At 36.0% G+C, this 17,520-nt stretch overlaps 1 protein-coding gene across 1 annotated transcript in view; it reads right to left on the bottom strand.

Moving 5' to 3' along the window:
* Window positions 1-17,520, bottom strand: part of DPH6 (diphthamine biosynthesis 6) — a 232,605-nt gene that overhangs the window by 95,828 nt on the left and 119,257 nt on the right. The window contains exons 4-5 of the mRNA XM_006831798.1: window positions 7,105-7,178; window positions 1,818-1,936 (exon numbers count right to left, since the gene is read on the bottom strand). Of these exons, the coding sequence (XP_006831861.1) occupies window positions 1,818-1,936; window positions 7,105-7,178 (193 nt within the window). The remainder of the gene's footprint in view (window positions 1-1,817; window positions 1,937-7,104; window positions 7,179-17,520) is intronic.

The raw sequence follows: 17,520 nt of genomic DNA, 5'->3' as shown, positions 1-17,520 counted from the left end.
AAAAAAAAAAAAGAAACCATGCACTGTAAATATTAAAATCAGATCTATACTTTTGTCAGTGACATATCAAGGACAAATTGTCGTTATTAAGTGTTGCTGATTCTGTTCTAACTCTCAGTGATCATGTATAGGGCTTTCGAAGAGTGTTTGGTGAGTTAACTGCCAACCTTGCAGTCAAGTGCTTATCCTACAACGTCACATCAGGACAATTAATTCAGTTTTATACTCTATTAAAGATTTAATACACCTAATAATCATTTCTAACCCCTACACAGAGGCACTTAAAAATTCATATACACAAATAGGGGCATGCAGTGTCATTTATATTATTTTAAAGATGGCAGTAAGGTTAAAGGCTATGACTCTGCCTTCCCAATGAAGCAGATTATATCTCAGGATTTAACACATTTCATTCTGACAGTTCAAGGAAGAGTATATGTTTCTTCCATCAATGTGTCATATACGTAGAGCTCATAACAGAACTATACAATCTTGTTGTTGTCAAGTGCCGTCGAGTCGATTCCGACCCATAGCGACCCTGTGTAGGGTTTCCAAGGAGTAGCTGGTGAGCTTGAACCGCCAACCTTAAAGTTCAAACAGCTTTGCAGTCTGGTGCATTAACCCACAGCACCACATATACAATCTTAGGAAATCCAAAAGAAAGAGTGAAGTGACAGAGACAGAGAACATGCTTTATAAATGTATATAGAAAGTCACAAGACAGATTTAATGCCATGAGAAACTTGAATCTGAGTTTATGAGTAACCTTGTCTCAAAAAAATGAGAACACAACTCCACTTCAATTTTTCTCACAGCTAAGGATCTTAACTGAAGACCTGCTAAATAAGGTTTTCCACTAAAGACTACATCTCAGCTTCAACTGGTATACAAGAGAGTATAAAGCTTGTAGTTTACCAAAGAGAAATAATATGGGATCTGTATGCTTTGCCTTTTTTATATTGCTGCTTAAAATGTTAATTCATCTATAAAGTCTTCCACAGCTCGATCCCTTGTTATTTCAGAGATCGGGAAGGTAAACACTCTGAAATTAGGTACATGATTTAGGTTTGGGGAACCCTGAGGCTGCAGGGCATTTTCTGTAATAGGTTCATGAAATAAATGTATTGGGCTCACACCCTGTAATTTCTCAAAAATGAATATAATCATAAAAATTCAAAACAAATTAAATTTGTTCATATGTAATATACACATTTGAATCAGATTACCATCTGCCTGCTGTGTATATGCTAACTGGCCAAATGACATTCTCTCAAACATGATTTTCTCATCATCTGCCCTAAATACCCACTGATCTCTTTATTTCCAATTTTCTGATATCACAAACAAAACCAAGCTTTTTATTTAAGTATTATTCTACATAGGTTAAAAAAGTATGGAGGGAAATAGCAGTGTTTTTGCTAAATACAGGTTTTAAGAAGCATCCATATGCATAAAGGAAAAGTTAACTTACATTTTTCTATTTCCTATGGGCCTTGATTGCAAATTCTATAAAAGATTTCAATTGAAAGAATATAACAGAATATTCATTTTAGAGCCAATGATATACAATCAGTGTTTTGTTTTTTTTTAATGACAAAAGGCTCACTATTAACTCCTTTGTAGATGATCCAAAACCCATTTTAACTCTTCCTTCAGTACATATGAAACTTACTCAATTTCTTTAGCTTGTTAACATCACATGGAGTTTCCATTTTTATATTCTAAATTAACCTTCCTTTTTTGTTGTAATTGCCTATTGGTGAACTGAGATTACTTGTGTGTTAACGCACAGCTCTACTCAAAGTCTGGCTACATACCCAAAGCAGCTACTTTGATGATCACCGCTTGAACGTTAGATGATATCATCTCTCGGAGCAGATCTTCCTGGTTTCTCTGCCAAAGGTAAGCTAGAGGCTGGAGATGAAGCCGTTTACACCTATCAAATAAAAAGAAAAAAACAGACGATATCTTAATTTCTATACTTGATCAAGAGCAATTACTTTGGTTTTAAACATAACACATCTCTCAAGGATTGTAGCATTTAGAATACTTTTAAAAAACATGTTATGCATAATGAAGTTTATATATACAACACAAGCATATTTAATTTACACAGGCTATGCATAAACAGATAAAAATAAAATCTCCATACAGACTGAAAATACTACTTTTAGTAAGATTCTAAGTTTAGGAAACTTTGCAGAAGAGCTTTGAATACTCAAGAATGTTATTTTTTATAACTTCCTTGGATATCAAAATTGTAAAGCAAATGTAAAATAAACAATAAATTTATTCTAATAAGATTAACATATATTATTGACTAAAGTTTTAACACCTCTGCTTATATGAGTTATTCTTATTTACTAACTTGGAAATATTTGGGGGAATTTGGGTCTGAATGAAAAGATAACAATAGAAACAAAAGATATAATTTATTGGGTGTCAAATATGTTACAGGGATTTTACTAGATACATTATATTCTTCATGCAATAGAAAGAATATGGTTTTTGAGTCCACACAAATCTAGGTTTGAAATCTGGTTCTGCTATTTATTACCTGTATGGCTTTGGCAAGTCAATTAAACTAAGTTCTTTTCTTTAGTTTTTAAGTCAATAAAAATATTTCCTATCAAAGTTCTTGAGAAAGTAAAAATATTGGAGAATAACCAAAACCCAAAACCAAAGCCACTGCCATCAAAGACCCTACAGGACATAGTAGAATTGCTACTTAGGGCTTCCAAGACTGTACATCTTTATAGGAATTTACAGCCTCATTCATCTTTCTCCTGCGGAGCAGCTGGTGGATCTGAACCACCAAACTTGCAGTTGGCAGGCCAATGCTTAACTCACTGCACCTCAGGGCTAGTCATTCTTTATTCACATTCTACATCCAATGTGGCACAATGCAGAAGCCAATCACTCTTTACCAACACCATGCTAACACCCGGACTGGATCCACTATCATCTTCCTATCTTCTTTCCTGCTTCCTGCTCTGCCCGCTTAAAAGCCACTTTCAATAACCAGCTACTCTGAACCTTTCACAACATAAGAGCCATCAGAGTATCTATCCCTCTGCTCAGAGCTCTCTATTGCTTCCCTATAGCTCCAAATAAAAGTAGAACAGATAAAGAATGCAATAAAATTCCTGGATTAAACACATACTCAATAAATAGTAGTCATAGTCAAGCGACTTGCTCTAGTGAAGTAGTAGATGCCTGAGATCATATTTCAAACCAAGACTACAAATCTAATAGACAACATTCTTTGTAGGCTGCCTGGTTGACCATTAATCTCTCTCTCTTACAGAACTCCAATGCTTATTAAATACTTTGTTTGCATGTGATATTAATATTTGGTGATTCATACATCATTTGCTGTTGTTAGGTTTCATCTAGTAAATTACTCATAGCTACCTTATATGCAACAGAACAAAGCAAGGCCCACTCCTACACCATCCTCACAACCATTGATATGTTTGAGCCCTTTGTTGCAAACACTGTGTTAATCCATCTCGTTGAGGCTCTACTTTTAAACTTATCTTCCTCATAGGTTTATAGATATTATCCTATCACTGACAGTGCTGTACTTCAGGACAGATACTTAAATGTTCTTTTTGACAATGAATGTGAAGCCACAATTTGTCATTTTCTGCATAGTAAACCATCTTTTTGCCTAATTCAAAATGACCAGTCCATTTCAGCTCACTAGTGCCCGGGATATCCATCTTCAAATACTGCAATTCATTTTTTTACAACTTGCAATTTTTCTAGACTCATACTTCGTATATGTCACATTTTAATTACTGATGGATGTTTGTATCTAGTTCTTCTCATTTTGAGTGGTGCCATATCACTAAGTGAAGGGCTCAAAAGCCTTACATCATTCATGTCATGAAAGCCAACTCTCATTTGAGGAGGCAATTCTTACTCAGTCATAATTTGAATGCCTAGCTCTGGGACCGTAGTGGTTATAAGTTGGGCTGCTAACTTCAGGTCAGCAGTTTGAAACTACCAGCCATTCTGCGGGAGAAAGATGAGGCTTTCTGCTTCCGTAAAGATTTACAGCCTCGGAAACTCTGTACAGGGTCGTTAATGAGCTGAAACTGTCCCCAGGACACACCACTACCACCAGTTACCTGAAGGACTCATGTTCCAGTGCTAACATACTACATTCGGCTGCTATCCTTAAGGTTTTCATTGGCCACATTTTTTTTTTTTTCCTGGAAGGTGATCACCAGGTCTTTTTTTCCTGTCTGTCTGTCTTAGTATGAAAGCTTCAATGAAACTTGTCCACTAAAAGTTGACTCTGCTGATATATGAAATACTGGTAGGATAGTTTCCAGCATCACAGCAACATGCTGGCTACTACAGTACCGCAAACTGACAGACAAGTGGTGCCCTTTACATAAACATGGCCTTAAAGACATTTTTTAATGTACATATACCCTTACTTTCAAAGAAACTAAAATCTTTCTCAATGCAGAGAGTGTTTTATATAATTTTCCTATGTGTGTTTTAGATCATTTAAAGCAATGTCAAGACAGGTAATGAATATAAAGATAATAAAATTAAATTAAAACTACTCATGTAAGATATGCATTACAGTTCTTGCTGTCTCTTAATGTTTAATCTCTAATTTTACTAACTTCATTACTCTTTTTTGGCAACTGAAATTTTTTAATTGAAAAAAAAAAAAAAAAAGCCCACAAAACTTGACTCCTTACTGCTCCTATCGCAAAATCTTTACTACTTGCTTTGAAAGCCACTATCATAATATTTAGACTAAAGTAATCTTAAACTTTAGTCAAACTTCTTTAAGCATTTAAATTCTTTATACCATAATGCAAGTAAACTTTCTCTGTTAATCACTGCTGCATTTGAACTTGTGACATCTATGAAATTCTTTATAGTTTGAAAATATATGGATAATACAGAAACTACAACAACAACAACAACAACAATAAATTAAGGATAGGCTAATTCAAAACTCAGGTAGCGTAGTTGTTAGGAATCAGGCTGTTAACCTCAGCGTCAGCAGTTTGAAACTACCAGCTGTGCAGTGGGAGAAAGAGGAGGCTTTCTGCTCTCATAAAGATTCACAGCCTCGGAAACCCTGTACAGGGTGACCCTCGCTACGAGTCGGAACCGACTCCACGGCACACAACAACAACAACAACAACAACGATTCAAAACTGAGTTTGTAGACTTCCCACCCAGCTCCCAGCAATATGTTCTTTTAAAGTTTTCAAGGATAAAATCACTGCAGATACGGTGTATGGTATAAAACTTGGGCATCTCAAACCTTAGACTGCACTTTGAGGAAAATGTTGCTTCATTATGGCTACATTATGGGTCCTTCAAAGGAGCTCTGGTAGCATAGTGGTTACGAATGGGATGCTAACCTCAAGGTCAGCAGTTCGAAACTACCAGCTGTTCCACGGGAGAAAGATGAGGCTTTCTGCTCCCGTAAAGATTTACAGCCTCGGAAACCCTGTACAGGGTCGCTATGAGTCGGAACCAACTCCACGGCACATAACAACATCCATGTAGATGTTAAGACAGTCTCTTAATCAGCATTTCCCCACTTAACCTTTTAACTTTTATCAATAGATGTCACTCCTATCTTCAGTTTAGATATCTATTAAACCATATGGGTTTGAACATACTCAACTATTAGTTGTTAAGTGCCGCCGAGTCAGTTCCAGCTCATAGAGACAACGCATAGAGCTTCTGAGGAGCAGCTCAGTGGGTCTGAACAACTGAACCACTGATATTAAAGCTCACAGTCCAATGTAATTTTGTAAATCATTTTCAGAGAATTCAACCTAAAATTTATTTCCACTCAAAACTTGCTGAGAATTTTATCTAATATATTGCTTAAGGAACATACAAGCCTTCCCATGTGTCGGTCCAACTGTGCGCAACTGGAGATAGGCACAATGTAGGAAAGGTTTTACAAAACGCACGCTGGGTCTCCTGCCCTACTTCCGCCTCCACCGTCCATTCTCCAGCAGTTCTGATACACCCCAAACGGTCACACCATTATATTGCCTTCACTTAACTGTGCTTTATTCTGCTTTTCCTTCATTTGGTTCTAATGTCCTGTATTTCTTTTTTTAGTATTTGTTTAACGGCCTTAAATTTATTGTGGAATTAAACAGAAAGTAAGTGCAATTAAAAAAAAAATGTATTTTCAAATTGAGTAATAGGCAAATTTTTAATGAGCTGGTCAATATGAAAACTTCTTTGCCAATAATATGAAACTGTTACATAAATATAACTCATCTCACCTCCACATCTTTTGAAAGGCAAATAATAATTATGTTCAGGTCAAGTTATGTTCAAGATTAATATTAGAAGACACAACTTCTTTTTTTTGCTAATTATGTGGAAAATCTGTATTTTATCTGTCCAAAAGATAAGTAATAAACTAAAAAAAAAAAAATTAATTCAGGTGGTGATTTTTCTATGCCAATATTAAGTAATCATTATTATTATTCGTTTTATAGTTTTAGAATGGATCAATGGAATTTATTCTATTACTGCAGACACAGATTAAAAATTTTATTAGTGCTAAAACCCATGGGAGAAAGCATGTGTGACAAAAAAATTTAAATTCTTTGAAAGTTGAATAACTATATAAGTATTTCAAACTAATGAATATTTCTGGTCAACACCTCAATTCGATGAACCAAAGAGAGATTTCTTCAATATTGTTTTTTCCTTCAAAATATTGGTGCTTTCCTTCTATTACCTTCTTATTTTTACTGAAAATGATGATGAATTAAGAGAGATTGATAATGTATACCAAACCAAATATTTAGGATACTTTTTAAATTTTTTAAGTTGACTTCATTTCAAAATTATAAATAATGTCTTTTTTTCTTATAGTAAGCATGTTAAGGAACTCTTATGTATAATCTAAGAGTAGAGAAAAAGTATAATGTAAAACTTTTGTTACTTAAGTACATATACACCTTTGGTTCCATGGAGCATGCAGAATGTCACATTTACTTGTTATCTGGATAAAATTATCTCTTTTTTTGTTCACATTCTTAAAATACATATACTCTAAAAATGCAGGAAATATTAGGGTTCTCTTACACATTTTCTACTCGATCACGCTGATAGTCAGAAAGTATGGCACCTACGGAGATCCCCTCTATTTCTTCTTTTTCCTGAAAATAAAGAAAAAACATAGACCTTTAAAAATAAATACACACATGGTCTTGCATCATGCTTTAAAACTATACATGAACTATATTTCACCTAGAAAACCACCATGAAGTAAAGTAAAATAATTTACTGAAATATATAATCCACATGTTAGAATAAGCCATCCTCCCTGCTATGAAGAAAAATGATTCTTCATTATTCTTTTTACTTAAAGCCTCAAATAAATAAAGGCCATTTTTCTCTATGTATGTGAGATAGAGAAAGATAACACTTCCAAAATACTTCCATACTAACATATTGTTCAAGTCTTACTGTTTGTAAGTAGAAATTTTTTGTGACATTTCTACTTACAAACAGTATTTTGTAACTTATGAATAATTACTTAAAAAATTATAAACAAATTTATTAAAAATTGAAACAAGTAGACATGGTGATATTTATCTTAATTTTAGAAGATGAAAAAGAGATAGTAAAAGATTGTCTGGGAAAAAATCTAGCACATAGAATTCTATGATAGGAAGGAAGAAATAAATTATTATCAATAGAGCTGTAAGGAAGAACATCCAGTAGTATATGCAAGCAGCAGCGTCCCAGAGGAACAAGAACTATTCTATCCAGCACTCGCATTAATGATCTGGAGAAAGTAAATTCAGATATGATCAAGTTTGCAGACGATTCAAAGCTAGGATGAATTAAAAGAAAAGAAAAGAAGATCAATCAAGTACATGGATGGATATGGACAACTTGGGGATTTGAAAGGACAGGTCGAAGATGAGATTTAATGTAAAGACGTATAAGGTAATACACTTAGGGCAGGATAATGCACAATACATGTATAAACGAGGAGCTGTTATCTAGAAAATAGATACGAAGAAAGTGACTGGGGGGTGATTACTAATAACAAACTGAATAGGAATTCTTCAAGTAGGCATAAAAGAAGATCCATCCTAGCATACAGAGGGACTGAAGAAACTGCTTGAGAGAAATGACTTCATTATTAATACCCTGGTCTTTCCAAACTTGGAAACCTTGTATCACTTTCATCATGCCTACAAAGGAAACAACAGTTTTTCACATAAAGCAAAATTAATACTTCAAGAAAGACTGAAATAACCCCATGTGTCCTTATAAAGATGGCATAATAAATAAGACAAATGTACAACAGGAATCACTCATGTCTTTGGAGATAAACCCAATTTAAAATTTTTCCTTCAAAATCTGCAAACTTCCCCCCTCCCCACAAAATGATTCTATCAGATAAGATTCCAGGAAAGGAGCTATTTCCTTTACTTTCCTATTTCAGCAACTTTGTGAGAACATTTGCTTATAACCTTTTTCTAACCTTCCTATCCATTTTCTTTTCATAAAAGTCACTCTGCTCATTAGAAAAAAGTCAAGGTACAGTGTTACTTATTAAATGAAAATATGAAGTAGATCATAGAGTAGTCTTGTCAAATGACCAAAATTTTTGTCATGTTCCTATACCATATAATTGTTTATCTGAAGTTCTGACAAAATAAAACATGAACGACTGGTGTATGTGATATTTCACTGTAGATCATGAAAACAGAGATAAGAGCCATTAATGTTTTTCATCCCAAACTAAGTCTAATCACTGTTAAAATAATAAACATTTATGGATTGCAAGGTCAGTTTGAACCACAAGGTCAGCGGTTCCAACTCACTAACTGTTCCTTGGAAACCCTATACAGGATGGTTATAAGCTGGAACAGACTCAACAGCACGTAACAACAACAACCATTAAATATGCACAAACATGTTATGATTTTTATTTAATGCTCACAACCCTCATAATTACTGTTTAATTCTTCCTAGTCTACATGCATTTTCCGAAAATTTCTTCTACTTCCAAGTCTTTATTTCCTATTTGATAACACTCACTAGCCACTATTCAGAAATCCCATACAGGGTCACTATGAGTTGAAACCGACTCAATGGCACTCAACAACAACAACAACACAACAAATAATCCGCTCTAGAATCACAGAACTAGCTGCATTCTGACTATTCTCTAGATGAGGCCGAGTCTTCTGGACAAAAACATGGCACACTACTGGAGAGTAGGTTGGGTGATAAATGAAGGTCAGCAAAAAAGAAAAATGGAAGACCTTTAACAAGATGGACTGACAGAGTGGACAAAGCAATGGCTCAAACACAGCAATAATTGCGAGAATGGCGTAGGATCAGGCAGGGTTTTGTTCTGCTGTACATGGGGTCACTATGAGTTGGAAAAGACTCAAGAACACCTAACAATGATAACACTTACTTTGGACAAGTTATAGGGAAGGGCCAATCCTTAGAGAAGGATACTCAGACTTGGTAAAGCAGAGGGCCAGTGAAAAAGAGAAAGACTCTCAGTGAGATGGATTGATACAGTGGGGGCAGCATTGGGTACAACAACAATGATTGTGATCTTGGTGTAGGACCAGGTAATGTTGTGTTCTGACGTACACAGGGTCACTATGAGTTAGGATTGACTCGACAGCAGCTAGTAACCCTTGGTTATCAAGTTGCTTCTGACTCATAGCAACCCAGTAGAATGGATTCGAACTGTCCCATGGGGTTTCTGAGGCTGCAAATCTTTTCATGGAAGTAGACTGACATATCTTTCTCCCATGGAGCAACTGGTGGATTCAAACCACTGATCTTAGGTTAGCAGCAGAGTACTTTAACCACTGTCCCAGAAAGGCTTCTGACGGACCCCATAACAAACACACACACACCACACATACATATATATACATGGCGTGCACAAACACAAACTGGAAAATTCTAAAATCCAAAACATCATAAGAATGGTTGAATAAACTGTGATACAATTAGAAAAGAAAACAAAAAGCAGCTATTTGTTCTACATCCTAATTCGGTGAGTAGCTACTGGAGTCTTAAAATCTTGCAAGGAGTCATCTAAGATTCAACTATTTTTCTTTCATTATTCAGAAAAAAGAGTGAAGAAAAGCAAAGACACAAGGAAACTATCAGTACAAAGGACTATTGGAACACTTGAACCACAGCCCCCACTACCAGAAGAACCAGATGGTACCCAGTTATTACAGGCAACTGCTCTGACGAAGGGGCATAATGGAAGGTCCTGAGCAGAGCAGAAGGGGAAAAAAAGAAAAAGAATTAAAAATCATTAAAAAGACCAGACTTCCTCATCTGATAGAGACTGGTAGAACTTGAGACTGAGGCCCTCAGACATCATTGGAACCTGGAACTGAATCTATCCCCAAAGGTCAACTTTCAGCCAAACAGTAGGCAGGCCTATAAAGTGACTAATAACATGAGGGAGGTATGCAGTTCTCAGCACAATCAAATATGGGGTGGTGGTGATGTGCTGTGGGGTCACTTCTGAGGCTGTCCATCTTTAAGGGATCAGAAAGCCTCATCTTGCTCCCACTTGTACTAATGACCTGGAGGTTAGTAGCCCAACTCATAACCACTATGCTACCAGAGCAGGACATCACAGGGCTGCATTTGTCTAAAAACAAAACTTAGAAGGGAGGAAGAAGGATGAATGAAAACAGAGAACTCTGGGTGGAAATGGAAAGAATGGCATTACATGAGGGGATTGAAACCAATGGTATGAAATGAAATGGACATAAATTATTTAATAAAAAATTACTTTGCTCTGTAAACCAAACTACAAAACAAATAAATAAATTATAAAAACACTTTCAGAGGATATTTATCATAAGGAAATATTTATGACATAAAGTTAAATGCAAAAAATCTCCACAGAGTAGAAGCTAAAGTGTCTATTTTAAAAAAAGAAAACCAGTAGACCATATTGTAATAATGTTTATTAATTTTTGAATGGCAGCATTTGATTTTTGCTATTGCTTTACAACTTCACATTTTTTGAACCACAAGTATTACTTTCTATTCAGGAAAAAAGTTACCCAAACCACATCTATGCGTGTATATTGTTGCTGTTACGTGCTGTCGAGTCGATTCCAACTCATAGCGGCTCTGGACAGGGCTTCCAAGGGGAATCTGGTGGGTTTGAGCTGCTGACCTTGTGGTTAATAGTCCAGTTCTTATCTTACAAGGCCACACCAGGAGTCTATGCATGTGTATATATACATTTCTTATCCTATATACTAGTAAACCGATAGACAGAATTATCCTAGCTTGTATTAAACAGTAAGTTTAAAGAATCCCTGGAGGGTGCAAATGCTTAAGCATTTGACTACTAACTGAAAAGTTGGCAGTTCCAACTCACCAGAGGTACCTCCAAATAAAGTCCTGGCAATCCATTTTCAAAAGGTCACAGACATTGAAAACCCTAGGAAGCTCACTTCTACTATGAAGCACATGGGGTTCCCTATGAGTTGTAATCAACTCAACAGCATGTGTTCCTGTTTTGTTCTACATGAGGCAAATCCTGTACTAAAAAGGAGGAAATAAATATTTAAAAATAAAAATCACTGACATTAAGATTAAAATCTAGTGATGAAGCGAGCAATGGAATGGACATGTGAAGAAATAAATAAAATATGTGACATATATCTACAGAAGAGTATGTTGTTAAGTGCTGTTGAGTTGATTACAACTCATAATGACTTCATATAACAGAATAGAACCATCCTATAGATAAAGTCCTAATGAGCTCTGGTAGCATAGTGGTTACGAATCGGGCTGTGAACTTCAGGGTCAGCAGTTTGAAACTACCAGCTGTTCCATGGGAGAAAGATGAGGCTTTCTGCTCCCGTAAAGATTTACAGCCTCAGAAACCCTGTACAGGGTCGCTATGAGTCAGAACCGACTCCACGGCACATAACAACAACAATAGATAAAGTCCTGGTATGGTACGGTGGGTTAATGCATTGAACTGCAACGTCAGTTTGAACCACAAGTTCAGTGGTTCAAGTTTACCAGTTGCTACTCAGAAATCCTATACTGGGTCGCTATGGTCAGAGCTGACTCGATGGCACTTTACAACAACAATGAAAATAGGTGATTATTTATTTAATTATACCCCCCCTCCCATACCCTCTCTCAAAGACTCACTGAATGGGTTTGAACCACTCACCTTTTGGTGAGCAGCAAAGTGCTTAACAGTTTGTGCCACCAGAGCTTTTTATATTTAGTTTGTTGTTGTTGTTGTTAAATGCCTTCATGTTGGTTCTGTCTCATAGAGACCCTGTATAGGGCTTCTCAGGGGTGTGTGACTGGTGAGCTTGAACTGCAAACCTTGAGGTTCAAACTAACTTTGCAACCCAGCACATTAACCCGCAGCGCCACACCAGGACTCCGTTATATTTAGTATAATAGGCTACAAAAACAAGGGATCACAGCCTGGGAGATGACTGTCAAAATGATGTTCCTAGTCCTTCATAGTTATGAGAAAACAGATGCATAATAGATGATAACTCCAATTCGGTTATCCTATAATCTGATATAACATTATAGGATAAGCACTGGACTGCTAACTGCAAGGTTGGCCATTCAAATCCACCATATGTTCCTTGGAAGTCCTACACAGGGTTGCTATGAGTCAGAATCAACTCAAAGGCACTTACTAAAAACAGCACATCCTGAAGGAGCCCTGGTGATGATGTGGGTTAGGTGTTGGGTTGCAAACTGTAAGGTCAGTGGTTTAAATCCACTAATCACTCAGAGGGAGACAAATGAGGCTGCATGCCCCCGTAAGGATTTACAGAATTGGAAACCCTATATAGAGTCACTATGATTTGGAATTGACTCAACAGTAGTGGGTATGTAGTTAAGTATCTTCGAGTCAGTTTTAACTCACAGTGATCCAGTATAGGGTTTCTGAGAAGCAGCTGGTGGGTTTAAACTGCCAACTTTGTTGTTCAAAATCCAGTGCTGATCCTACAGTGCCACATCAGGAGTCCAGTAGTAGGTATTATTGTTGTTAAGTGCCCTCGAGTCGATTTCAACCCTTAGTGACTCTGTATAGGGTCCTCATTAACAAGGCATGCCTAAGTGTAGTGGTTACGAATCGGGCTGCAAACCACAAGGTCAGCAGTTCGAAACTACAAGCTGTTTCGCGGGAGAAAGATGAGGCTTTCTGCTCCTGTAAAGATTTACAGCCTCAGAAACCCTGTTCAGGGTTGTTATGGTTGGAACCGACTCGATGGCACTTAACAACTCTTATAGACAGGCCTGTACATATATTCTTTTGAGATTAGAACTGGATTAAAGCATATTAGGTCCTTATTGATTTGCTGTTTAAAATAGAAGTTTCAAATGCACAGTTTCCAAATAGAGGTCTACTCTTAGAGATTGTGGAGTCCTGGTGTGACGCTATGGAATAAAGCACTGGATTTCAAGGTCGGTTTGAACCATAGCTCAGTAGCTCAAAGTCACCAGCCATACCTCATAGTATTGTTATGAGTCGGAACCTACTCAATGATACTTAACAACAGCAGCATCAACAATTAGAGATTGCGTCGATTTGCTAACTAATAAATTATTGCTATGATTGCTAAGTGCCATTGAGTCGGTTCCAGAGCATAGAGACCCTGCACAGGGTTTCCAAGGAGCGGCTGCTGGGTTTGAACCACAGATCTTGCAATTAACAGTCCAGTGCTTATCCTACAGTGCCACACTAGAACTCCTAGCTGGTAAATTATATATGTATATATTAGAACCACATTTGTTTCTTTGGAGAAAACAAAACAAAACAATGTTTAGTGGATTTTGTTTGTTCTTAAGAGCCATCAAACCAGTTCTGATTCATAGAGGCCCTGTATAGGGTTTCTGAGGAGTGACTGGTAAGTTTGAGCGACCGTTTGACCTTGCAGTTCAAATGCACCTTGTGGTCCAGTGCGTATTATACAGTGCCACACCAGGACTCCTGGATTTTATTTGTTGTTGTTGTTGTTGTTAAGTTCTGTCCAGTTAATTCTGACTCATATCTACCCAGTACAACGGTGAGTTTGTACCACTGATCTTATGGCCCAAACTGACCTTGCAGTCCTGTGCTTATCCTACAGTGCCAGACCAGAAGATTAGAAGAGTATAAACTAGAACCAAATTAAACTCCATTCACTCAATATTCACTTGTCTCCATTCTGAAAAGTTGGTTCACAAAGTCAACAAGATAAATTGAAAATAAGTTGTCCTTTTTTACAAATGAAAACTAGACCTATTTATTCTAAAGATGCAAAGATATGCTGCATGCATTTATCAGGGATATCATTTTCTTTGAAAAATGCCTCAGTTACCAGTATTATTCTGTTAATGAGTTCATGCCTGTTGAGAAAAAAATGATCTGCTGAATTTAAAGTGCTTTTCATCTGAAAGGCATTCTAACATTTTAAATATGAACCATTCATTAAAGAAGCTCACTTGCATTTTAGCTCTGAGTGGCAATATTTGGACTTCTGGCAACATAACATTATTAAAAAAGAAACATTCGTGAATGCCAATGATGTTCTGGGATTCAGATAACTAAACATAAACTCTCTATGGGTAGTAAAGCACTAGCTACTTTTTCCTTAAACTTTTCAATTCTTCACTTCAGTAGATTCACATAAGTCCAAACTAATAAAAATTAACCACAGAAATAAAGACCAATTTATATGAAATTATTTTAAAGGTAACACAGGCATATGACTAAAAACTGTATTTGACTTCTACAAAAGTTTTTGCTTTTCTTAGCACCATCAATATTAAAAATAAATAAATAAATAAATTCTAAAATGAGAAATGGTCACCATCTGGAGCTAGAGCCCATTAAACAGTGAACTCATGACAGAGTATTAGGTCACCAATTTGTAGCATTATTATCACACTTTGTGGGCTGTTTTTTTCAATTAAACTGGGAAAAAGTTGTTAAGTCTGCAAGTTATGTGGCAAAAACACTTGCAGAAGATCATAACCATTTGTCAGTTCTTTCCATTTAAATCTAACACTGTATTATTTTACTTTTGAGCTTCATCTTAGTTGCAACAATGTGAAGTCCTCTCACACCAAATGCAATCTATATATAAAACTGAAGAGAAGCCTAGAACTACAGTTGCTCTTTCCCTTGACTCTCCCAAGAATGTGATTGCATTTGAGAATTTATACAAAACTCGTTAACAACAACAACAACAAAATATATAGATTAAATTGTTCAACCCTTGCTAGGAGACTAGCTTTCAATAAGTATTCACTTTTAAGAATCTCAATTTGATATAAAATGGTTAATCTGTTTAGAAATTGTTTTCTGGACTCAATTTGCAAACTCCTAGGGAAACTTCCTTCTTATTTAAAATTAAAATGCAACTTATATAAATGGGTTTTTAATGTTCTAAAATTTAGATTTAGACCAGTACTATCAACAAAAAATAATTTATGTAGAATTGACTGCAATAGGATCACATTAAAATGTACATACACACATCACACATTTTATGAAACTCTATTCCTTGAAGAATAATGTCATTGGAGATGAATAATGCTGTTATTAAAACTTTACTGTGCTTCAACATTCACTCATTAACCTGAATTTATCAAGGCATTATCTACAAAGCACTGTGCTTATCATATTATATGAATTATATCCTTTCATTATCTTAACAACCCTTCAAGGGAATTTTTATAATCCTCACTTTAAAGATGAGGAAACTGAGGTGAAGAAGAAAGGCTATGTACCTTGCCTAGGGTCACTCAGTAACAGGAGAGACAGATCTTGTAACCATAATTAGAATAGGAGAAGCACATTAAATATGCCATGGACTGCCAGGACAAACAAAGAAGTACAGTCAGAATAGTTCTTAGAAGTGAAAATGGTATGGCTTCGTCTCACATACTTTGGACATGTTGTCAGGAGGGACCTGTACCTAGAGAAGAACATCATACTTAGTAAAGCAGACGGTCAGACAAAAAGAGGCAGATCCTCAATAAAATAGATTCACATAGTGGGTACTACCATCAATGGGCTCAAACATAGGAAAAATGGTAAGGATTTTGCAGAAGTAGGCAGTGTTCCATTTTGTTGTACATATGGTTGCTATAGTCAGAATTCATTCAACAGCACCATGGAACAATAATCACAACAGCCACCTTGAGTGAGCCATTGACTGTCCCAGTCCCTGTCCCTCATAGTGTTTCCTCAAAACTCTTAGCTAAGTGTCTTATCTGCTCAAAACCTTCCAGAGGTCACATCTCACTCTGACAGATCAATGACTTTTCTATCTTCATTCTCTACTGCTCTCCTCTCTTACTTTTTTGCACTACAGGAGAAAGGAAAGCCTCTGGGATTTGGTGTGGGTGGTGAGGATAAAGTTTGAACATAGGCATGAAGAGGCCCACACTCATCTTGAGGGACCAAACTTATTTCCCCAATGAACAGGACTATCAGAAGTTGTGGGTTATTACAGACAAAGCAAAGGAGTCAAGAGAAAACTGGTAAGGCTGAGGGGAAAAAGTAAAATTAATAAAATGATGGCAGTTAGAAGAAGAAGAGACATAATCTAGATAGAAGGCACAACATAAACAGAATCATTTGCCAAAAGTTTTAGGCCATAGTAAAGAGTTTAGAATACATTCTGTCAAATAGGAAGAAAGGGATGTTGATTAACTGAAAGACCTTTAAGCATGATAATGACATATTTTATTTTTAAAATGTTCCATAGAATTATTGATCACAAAAGACTAGTTTAGAAGTAGAACAATTCATTAAGAAAATTCTATAGGAATCTAACTAAGAAATGATGATGGCCTAAATGAAGTTAGTTCCCAATAAGATTACAAAGAAAATATCAACAGATTTTGATGGTGTGTAGTTGAGAAAGGAAAAATGCTCTCAAGCATCTGTTTGGTGAAGAGCAATGTCATCAGTTTAATAGGAAATAAAGAGATTTGGATAGAAGATAATGAGAACCATTTTAGGCATCATTGAGTCTTAGGTAACTCATTTAATGAGAGGTGCCTGGTAGACATTTGGGTTTGGAGCTCAAAAATCATGTTTAAGTGAATGATGCAAATGCGCCCATCACTGGTAGCTGAAGCCATAAAAAGAGATGCAATTAATCAAGAAATACAGCCTGAAAGAAAAGGGGTACACTGAAGCTCTGAGGAAATATACCATTTAAAAGTAAACACCAAAAGGAGTCTTGGGAAAAAAACCCTAAAAACAAAGAGACAGAAAACTAGGAAGGAGGAATATCCTAGAAGTCAAATCCAAAAAGTTTTAAAAAGGATGGGGAGTCTACAGTGCCAAGTATTATCAAAGAGGTTGAAGAAGAGAAAGAATGAAATTTTTTAAAAGAATAAAGTATTCTCTAGATTTGTTTGACCTTGACAAGAGGAGTTTCAGTAAACTAATGTTGATTTTGAACTAAAACAGGATACAAAAAAAAGAAT

The sequence above is a fragment of the Chrysochloris asiatica genome, unplaced genomic scaffold (assembly GCF_000296735.1).
Source record: "Chrysochloris asiatica unplaced genomic scaffold, ChrAsi1.0 scaffold00004, whole genome shotgun sequence".
NCBI lineage: Eukaryota > Metazoa > Chordata > Mammalia > Afrosoricida > Chrysochloridae > Chrysochloris > Chrysochloris asiatica.
This window is presented reverse-complemented; position numbering and strand designations above follow the sequence as displayed.